The sequence below is a fragment of the Triticum dicoccoides genome, chromosome 2A (genome assembly GCF_002162155.2).
Source record: "Triticum dicoccoides isolate Atlit2015 ecotype Zavitan chromosome 2A, WEW_v2.0, whole genome shotgun sequence".
Lineage (NCBI taxonomy): Eukaryota > Viridiplantae > Streptophyta > Magnoliopsida > Poales > Poaceae > Triticum > Triticum dicoccoides.
In genome coordinates this window covers 13,056,065-13,065,928 of record NC_041382.1, presented here as the reverse complement: position 1 = coordinate 13,065,928, position 9,864 = coordinate 13,056,065, and the positions used below count along the sequence as shown (strand labels likewise).

The following is a 9,864-nucleotide window of genomic DNA, read 5'->3' as shown; positions in this document are numbered from 1 at the left end:
GTAGTCATAGAGAGGTAGCTTCATAGTAAACAAATAAACAATGCATCAATATTTAGTTTCAAAGAAAAGAATAAAGTTGAGATTTGACAACAAAATTCCTGGAACCAAACTCGCTATGTTGTCGCACAAGTATAATCATCCAAATTACCATCCAAACATTCATGTTTATAAACTGGGTGTACAGAACAGACCCCTAAATCAAAGGCTAGACTCAAGAAAGTCATGATCATACCCAATTGCCAATCCCTCCCCACGAGACTCAAAATTTAAGCCTTATAATCTTTTAAGTAAGTTACAATCTTACCTAATCAACGAAGGAGAAGATGAGTAGTCAAGGATGCAAATCGCTCTTGGTGATGGATCCGCTCTGCCTGTTGCCGGCTGGGCATCTAGGTTAGCGTCCGCTCGCCGCTAGTCTGTCTCCACGGTACATGTGAAACGAATAGCCAAAGTGTGGAAAGGGCTGCGAGTGATCATGTTTCATCTCAAGTACATTGACTGCCCGGGAAAAATATCTTTATTGCTCGCTCAAGATCGACTTACCTTCCCCAGAAATAAAACGAGTTTATCTGTTCACTACTATGATCTTTTAGTTTGCTTAATTATCATTGATTATTTCTCAAAATACCATGTGCTCATTTTAATAAAAAAATATAAATATCTGCTTTCTAGATCATAGTGGCTTTTTGCGTGAAGAAAAAAAAATCCATATATATGTTTTATGTTGCCATCTGCTAGTTTTCCTTGTTTGGGTTCCGGTTGGTGGGTGGATTTTTGAGGGGCGTGGAAGGTGGGGGGATTCCGTCTATGCTATTGATTGTGAGCATATGTGTTTTCTGTGGAAAGGCGTAAAGTCGTATATTAAGTATCACATATCCTTACAAACACCCTTACATAAATAGAAAACATACATCCAAATGTTTGAGGTGTTGAAGTCTTCTTCCTTCTACATCTAACAGTGGCCTCCCTAAGCAAAACTCGTTGTTGCCTAGCAAACTTGTTTAAACCCAGGAGCTTGTAGAAGCAGCGTCCCGGAAGTCGTCGATGTAGACAAAAATATGTCGGCTGGCGCGATCTGTGTAGCAAATCGCTGGCCCAGAGAGAAAAATCGAAGGGGGCCTGAAAATACTCTACCGACCCCAAGCGTCAGCACAAATCCGGACAAAGCCCCACCCAGATATAAAAGAATCCAGACGACATAACACTGCCTGTCAGATCGAACACCAACTACATTGAGAACCGCTACATCGAAGGAATCTTATTTGCTTGTGCCATCCCACCAATAGAGAATTGAAACCATGGACAACCAAAGACTCTAAATAAAAAAACCTAGAAACGCGCGCTGGACAAGTTCCCCAGGTTCCCCTTCCTCCCGCGTTGCTGGGGGCGAGTGGAGGTGAGGGAACCCCGGTGATGGTCGTAGCCGGGTCGCCCACTTTTTCTCTCTCGGCGGGTAGAATTTTTCGTGCGTGTGGTTCGCTAGGTAACTACTTGGATCGTATATATGATTTTAAGTATATGTTTAATATTATTCATTGCCGGTCCCCAAGCCCGGGAAAAGGAGGAGGTCAACCATATATAATTTGAGGATTATTCCCAAAGATTCATGCCTTTTTCAATATCACCATATTTTTCTTTTTTCCAGGTAACAGTTTTTTCCTTTTTTGTTTGATGGGGTTGTAGACTGTCTCAAGGGACCAAATTTGTCTGGTTTTAATTAAAACTGAAATACAATGGAGGTCCTAAAAGTATTTCATGTGTGTCAAGTAGATCCTAAAAAATTGAAATCGTTCATCATGGGTCCTATATGTGCATTTTACGCGTGACTTTTAGGACCTGCTTGACGCACATGAAATACTTTTAGGACCCGCAATGAACGACTTACACAGATTTAAGACCTGCATTGAACTATTTCAAACTTTTAGGACCTACTTGACACACTTGGAATACTTTTAGTACCTCCAGTGTATTTTTAGTTTTAATTAATGTTCTGTCTCTGATTTGTCCGGCTTTTAAGCTTACAAACCAAAACTAGGCCAAATATATTTCCTTTTCTATTTAGGAATTTTATAGTAATACTACTACGGAGTACTCTAGATTCTAGAAGATTAGCAGTCCATGTTAAACTTTGGTGACAGTTGACAGCGAAGTACTACGGAGTACTTCCAGTATAAATGCAGAGGACGCAGAGAGGAGGCAATTGCAAGGAGAGCATCCAGTCATCCAGAGCCCAGCATACCTCGACGACGGCAGCCATGTCCGCCGCCTACGACCGCACAGCCGATCTCCGAGCGCTGGACAACACCTGCTCCGGTGTCCGCGGCCTTGCTGCCTCCGGCATCACGCAGCTCCCCCGCATTTTCCGCGTCCCCGACCACCACCAGGAATCAACCCCACCGCAAGCTCTCTTCCAAGAACCACCCTCGTCGGCGGCGTCCATTCCGGTGATTGACCTCGGTAGTCCCGACCGCGCCGCCGTGGTGGCTGCCGTCCGCCGGGCGGCCGCGGAGTGGGGATTCTTCCAGGTGACGGGTCACGGTGTGCCTCTGGAGTCAATGGCCGCCGCGACGGACGCTACGCGGGTATTCCACGAAGCCGACGGCTGCGAGGGCAGTGACAAGGCCAGGCTCTACTCGCGTGAGCCTGACAAGGCGGTCAAGTACCACTGCAACTTCGACCTGCACCAGTCGCGGGTGGCGAACTGGCGCGACACGCTCTACCTCCGCATGGCCCCCGACCCGCCCGACGCCGGCGAACTACCGGACAGCTGCCGGTCAGTGCTCTGCAGGTTCCCTAACTGTATTTCCTCCATGGAGATTTAGATTATCTGCAGGTTAATTGTGTGTGCTTGAGAGTATCCTTAGCAAATCCGCATGCAGCAGATCATTCTTGTTTATCTCAAAACATATATAAACATATATCTCCAATTCTAACCACTCTGTTCATGCACGCATATATAAACGAGTTCAGTTTGACCCCAAATCTACCCGATGTTCAGTTGAATTTGTTACATACATCACGTAAATGTTTTTTTCTGACAAACATACAAAACAATTTTTGCACACAACTCTGTAGGCCATGTTTTGTAATTGACAGTCTTATGTGATAGTGATATATTAATTCTCTTCTACTGCTAACCCAACAAATGCTACTGCTTTAGAATTGGACTGGGAGTGGAACCACACCATATATGCAGCTAGTACAGATGGTAGCATGATTTTCATGGTGGGAATGGAACCACCTTCACATTTTTCTGTTGATGCTTAAGAACAGTGCTGTAGTGTGTGTACCTAAGGATATTACTTCCATTGGAGTGTGATGTGATATTTGCTTGTTGAAACGAAATTCGTTCTTGTTGAATCGTAGTAATTAGTAGGTTAATGAGGTTTACTGATATACTATTACTATATGTATTCCATTTTTTTATCATAGATAGTATTGCAAATGTCATTTGTTGCCTTTCTCTGTGTTTTTAACTTCTTATCACAGGAGCAATCTACAGTTAGTACTAATGGTTAGTTTATATCTCAATGGAGTATGTATTGTTAGTGTGAGTTCTTCCTTGACCATTGAAAACATGTCAAGAGCTAAATTGTCCAGTGAAATCACTTTCCACCCTTTTCGTTCGGAATTTTAAGGAAAGTTTACCTAAATTACCTGTTTAAAAGTATCATTTGGCGCTGCCGCTAACATGTTGATTTGCAGCGAGGTGTTGTTTGAATATGCCAAGCAAGTAAAGGACTTGGGGAAAACTTTGTTCGATCTGCTTTCGGAAGCTCTTGGGCTCAAACCGAGCTACCTGACAGATATAGAGTGCAACCAAGGACAGGTGATAGTATGTCACTACTACCCTCCATGCCCCCAGCCTGAACTCGCCATCGGGACAAGCCGGCATTCAGACTATGGCTTCCTAACCATACTTCTCCAAGACGAAATTGGTGGCCTTCAAGTCCTCCATGATGACCGGTGGGTCGATGTCACACCGACACCGGGAGCATTCATCGTGAACATTGGTGATCTCTTACAGGTATCTATACTATGATATATCTCATTCTGAATTGTGTGTTCAACATATGGGTGTCATGCTTGATCATTGTGAGCTGCTTTGTTTTGTTAAAACAATGTTCAGCTGGTCTCCAACGACGGGTTCAGGAGTGTGGAGCATAGAGTTTTGGCGAAGAACACTGCACCGAGGGTATCGATCGCGTGCTTCTTCAGCACGCAGTTCCACCCTGCCTCGACGAGGATGTATGGTCCGATCAAGGAGCTGTTGTCCAATGAGAACCCACCGTTGTACAGGGAGACCCTTGTCAGAGATTACGTGAAGCATTACTTCTCCATCGGGTTAGATGGGAAAACTGCCATCTCTGATTTCAGTTTGTGAGTTGTGAAGTTGAGTTTATGCCCTACTTGTCTAATGCTAAGAAAGTGATTGTAAAATGGCAATATAGCTGCCAGAATACTGTATCGAGGCCTAAATGGTACATGAGTGCACTAGTTTGGTCTTATTGTGCACTGGTACAGTAGCAGAACTAGCACACTGTAAACTCTTCACCAGTTCAACTTTCTCCCATGGTTTGTGAACATTTTCCCCTTAATTATGCTTCATGTCAGATCTTGTAATAACTTGCATCTATGCAGCCGAAGGCCCCGAGAACGGTCAGGCCGGCAGGCATCGAATTCTTTCGTGTAAAATTCTTGATTGCCATCCATTTTTTGTTTGTGCTGTTTGAGCATCATAGTGCCCAAACTGCTCAATCTCCACCTGTTTTTCCTCTTCTATCTAAAAGAGCTGTTACTCCATATAAATCAAGAGAGGTCTTGCTGGGAAGACAATCATAGTCAGTTAGTTAACCAATGGTTCGAAGAGCACGGAGATGGGGCTGCTGTCCTGTGGACGGAGTGCTTGCCGGAGACCCACCGGCGGCTCCCCTTGGCCGTGCCATTTGCGGAGGCATAGGCAACTCTCTTGAGCTTCACCGTGAACTCCATCTTCTGGCGCATCAAACCTAAGGCCAGCATATTCGTCGCCGTCTCGACAGTGATGTCCTCCGTCGCAACGACCTCCACGTTTATACTAACAAGGGATCCCCGATGTTAGTCACAGCACGCTTGACGTCAGTCTCTGGTGTGGCCGGCGTGAGCATCACCGATCGATGGGGTAGTTGAGATCCTTTCCTTGGATCAGTGGCGGACTTAGGAACAGAGGGCATCTCTAACCGATCCCCTAAAAGTGTAAAAGGATAATTTGGTTTTCCTCCTTTACATGGCACGAAACCTAACCCCTATCACTGTTATAGGAGGATAATTGTTTACTCAAGAGGCACCCTTACTCTCAAATATACTCAGCCGCCCACCCGTGGAGTAAAAGTTTTGGCCTCTCCCTCGTGCTTTTGCGTCGTCCCTACCCCGTGCCGCGTCTTAGTCGGGGTTGCTTCCAACGACCGTCCAAGACGTCCACCGACAACCCGCTAACTCCGCACCCTCCTGCCCCATCCCAAGACAGTCGCTGCCGTCACCGGAATATAACTCTATCACCACCGTCGCAACATCGATCACATAGCCGGAACGGCAAACCGGATGTTCTTCCTCCGAGCCTCTCCGTCGACTGTTGGCCATCTCGAAGCCTCGCCGACCACTAGAAGCTTGTGCATCGGCTCAACGTCACCGGCCAATAGTGACACCTCCGTTGTTCTTCAAGTATTAGGTGGCTTGCCTAGGTGAGTTTTTTTTTGCCTTTTCATCCTAACGTCGCTGCCAGCCGTGACACCTCCGAGTCATTTATAGTGTAGATGAAGAGGTTCAGGGATATGATCTTCGAGTATTCTTCGTCGGAGGAGGAGGAAGAAGACGATGACGACTTCAAAATGGCCATTGGCATGACCTTCAAAGAGGATTTTTGGTGGCTGAGAAGAGGGTCACAATTCGATCGTATACACATCAATCGAGAGAGAGCGGAGGGCCATGAAAAGATTATGATAGATTACTTCAACCCCATGTTGGAAATTCGCCCACAAGATCGATCACATCAAATCACACGAACACGCGTCCACAAAAAATTGATGGCCAAAGGCATGTGTTGTGCCTTGTTCTTCTCCTCTTTATTGATTTTCTGGTTTTTTCTACGATGATACAATAGCTAGCCCTCTCTATGGATATATATGTGCTGCATCCAACCGACTAGACACAATCCTAGTCGTACAGGACACAACACCTAGACCTACACGGACTCAACTGGACTAGCTAGTACTAGACGCCTTCATGATTACCAACTCAACTGGACTAGCTAGTACTAGACGCCTTCATGATTACCACATGGACCGACTCCACATTGGACTCCTACTACTAACGGACGACATGCAAGCCGATTCCAATAGGTACTACTCCAGCACGTAGATTACTACCTAAACTTGTCTCGTTAATTACCCGGCCAGTTTGATCATGTTCACAGTTAACCAAACTAGCAAACCTAATGTTACTTAGACATGTTTGGATTATTCCAACACCCCAATCCTACTTATCTCAGAAGTATTTTCACCACGATTTTGGATGCACAAGTCTCTTTCTCACAATTACAAAAGTTGTGGAGAAGCATGATAATTGGTTCAAACTCAGGAGGAGTGCATCCGGAGAGATAAGTGTGAGCCCTTTGATGAAGTGTATTGAGGTTGTTCGAGTGCTATTCTATGGGTGTTTGGCCCACGCCGCTAACGACTTTGTCTATGTCAGAGAAGATACAATCTTGAAGGTCATTCGAAAGTACACAAAAGTCACGATTGAGATCTTTGGGTCAGAGTACTTGAGGGCACCCACTAATAAAGACATCGAGAGGCTGTTGGGATTGAGTGAAGAATGAGGATGGCCTCAGATGCTTGGATCAATTGACTGTATGCACTGGACATGGAAAAATTGTACCGCGGGATGGAACGGTTGGTATAAAGGCCACTGCAAAGATCCAACACTCTTGCTTGTGGTTTTTGCATGGCAGGATCTATGGATTTGTCATTCATTCTTTGGACTGCTTGGCTCTCGTAGTGACTTATGTGATGTCGAGATCACCATTGTTCGCCCCCCTTGTTGCTGGGGATGCTCCTCCTAGCAACTATGTTGGCAATGGTCCAGAGTACACAATGGGTTACTACCTTGCAGATGACATCAAGAGATCTCACTTTGTAGTGTGTGAAGAGTCGGCAAGGAAGGATGTGGTGAGAGCTTTTGGTGTGCTTCACAAGCACTTTTGCATCATTTGTAGCCCTGTAGAGTATTGGAACCCCAAGGTTCAATGGCAAATAATGGCATGTAGCATCATCTTGCATGACATGATCATTGAAGATGAGACATACATGCCCGAGAAATTTTGGTACATCTCCAATGGGGATCCTCTTAAGCCTGAGCACGATGCAAACATGATACAAAGATTCCTCACATCACATCAAAGCATCAAGAACCAATAAGTTAGTACCCAGCTCCAAGATGATCTTGTTGAGCATTGGTGGCATGACCATAGCACTTCATAGTTGTGCTTTTATCATGCTCTTCACTACACTTGAACCCTTCGATGTATTTGAATTTCAATAAATTTGATTGTAAACTCAAAAATTATAATATTCATGAATTGTGTGAACTTTAATTGTTATATTTGGATTTATATGTGTGCAAACATGCAGTTGAAATACAGTATGTAAAATAAAACGAGAAAGATTTGGCAAAAATAATTAGGCAGTTAAATTTGGGGAATCGGTTAGAAACAACACTTTTTAGAAGAGCAAATACAGTGAGTTAAAGGATAATCGGCGGTTTACTCCTCTAAATTAGGGATGAGTTAGAGATGATCTATGTACTGGGGGTGCTGAACATCAAAACATGGGTACAAAACTTAGGAAATTCACAATATAATATAATTTGAGGTTATACCAGGTCTTCACAAATGCAAAAAATAGTCTAAAAATAACATCATAAATGCAAAGAATATCTAAAATAGCATCAAAAAAAGTGTTAAGTATACCATATACACTACTATTTTTCATTCTTGTAGGGGTGCCCTAGATCTGAACCTGCCTTGAGCCCTTGATCTTCCCTGCCATCGCGCAGCTCATATTTGACATCAGCTGAGATGATGTTACTGATGAAGCTATCGTTATAGCTGAGGCTGCACACTTCGGGATGTGGTCGTAGCTGACATCTGGATCCAGGGCCCGCGTCGGGCTCACGAGCTCAACGCCTATTCTGAAGCAGTTCGGCCGCCCGATGGTCTTGTCAACCATCCGGCATGCCGTAGGGGTGCATCGCGTTGTGCATCTTCCGCGTGCCAACCTCCGATTTCGGGCACATGGGCCAGCTAACGAGGCTAATCGTGTACATCCATTATCTGGACCTCCCTTCCAAATGGGTTGGTCCACAGATAAGATTAGGCTGAGATGCACTATTGGAAAAACACTTCTGCTTCGGTACACCCACCTCTTTCCTCCCTAAGCAGATCGATGATTGAGATTACACCATACTATTTCATAATAAAGGGTAGGATATTTTTTTCAGTATGTTGCCCATGCCGAGACCTTCGATGTGCGGCAACCTTATGCACGGCCTACATATGGCCAAGCACGCCGATACAACACACATGGACCACACACGACTGGGCCGGCCCACTGGGCATGAGGCCACTTTGTTATTTCAAAGCGCGACGTAAATATCCTGAGAAAAAGAGCGAGTTTGCATGAGGAATTGAACTCGTAACCTCATCACCTCATCCTCCTAATTGCACTGCTTGCCACTCGACTATGCTACCATTGGTGATAACAGAAAGCATGAAACAGTGAAATTAAATACGGACGCGGCCTTTGCCGCCGATAGAGGTCAAAGCCATGCGGGAGTTGTCGTTCGTGATCACAGAGGAAGGGCACTTGTCTTCGCTGGCAGCGAGACCTGCCGTGATGTGACTGAAGCTGAAGCGTCTGCAGTGTTTGCAGGACTGAAGGACCGGTGATTTTTGGGTGATCCGAGATGTGCCCAAAATTTGCGGGAGATTTTGATTTCTGATTGTAATCATCTTCCTATGTAATATCTTGGGTCCCATCAGTCTAAATAAAACGAAATGTATAAGAACACATGAAAGAAGGTACTATAGCGACCGAACACGGTACTGCAGCAGACCGGATTGGATATTATAGCGAACCAAAATGATTACTACTGTATATCTTTAAATTACAAGTCCTTTTTTTAAAACATGAACATTTTTAGGAAAGAAAGGCCATTTTTTTTAAAAAAAAACATCATTTTGAATTTCAAAAGATTTTCGAAAAACACGAACAAGTTTTAAAAAAACTTAGTCAAAATTTCAAAGAAAACATTAACAAACTAAAATTTGTGAACAAATTTATAAAAACAGGAAATTTTAATGAATTCACAAATTTAAAACTGCAAATATTTTTCGAATTCCAGAACATTTTTCGAATTGTGAACAATATTTAAAATTCTGAACAATATTAGAAAACCAGGAACATTTATTAAATATGTGAACAAGTTCCGAAAATAGGACATTTAAGACTTCTCTAATTAATTTTAAGACTGCAAATAAAATTCTAACAATATTAACAAACTTTGAAAAACCGGAAGTTTTTTTTAATTTGTCAACAAAATTTTAAAAACAATAACGTTTTTCTAAGTTCCAAGAAATAATTTGAAATTGCGAGCAATTTTTTAATTTGCGAACAGGATTTGAAAAATAGGAACATTTTTTAATTTTTCAGAAAATTATGAAGCTGAGAAATTTCATGAAAATATCAATAAAGTTAGAAAAACTGGATTCTTTTTAAATGTGTGAAAAATTATTAAAACTGGATTCTTTTTAAATGTGTGCACAATTAT

The 9,864-nt window shown here is 43.3% G+C and overlaps 1 protein-coding gene across 1 annotated transcript; it reads left to right on the top strand.

Annotated features, from left to right (window-relative positions):
* Nucleotides 1-2,243: 2,243 nt before the first annotated feature.
* LOC119352762 (1-aminocyclopropane-1-carboxylate oxidase homolog 1-like) lies at nt 2,244-4,515 on the top strand. The gene is made up of 3 exons (XM_037619343.1): nt 2,244-2,773; nt 3,706-4,027; nt 4,130-4,515. Exons 1-3 carry the CDS (start codon nt 2,256-2,258, stop codon nt 4,382-4,384), a joined length of 1,095 nt encoding a protein of 364 aa, XP_037475240.1. The 5' UTR covers nt 2,244-2,255; the 3' UTR covers nt 4,385-4,515.
* Nucleotides 4,516-9,864: the final 5,349 nt, after the last annotated feature.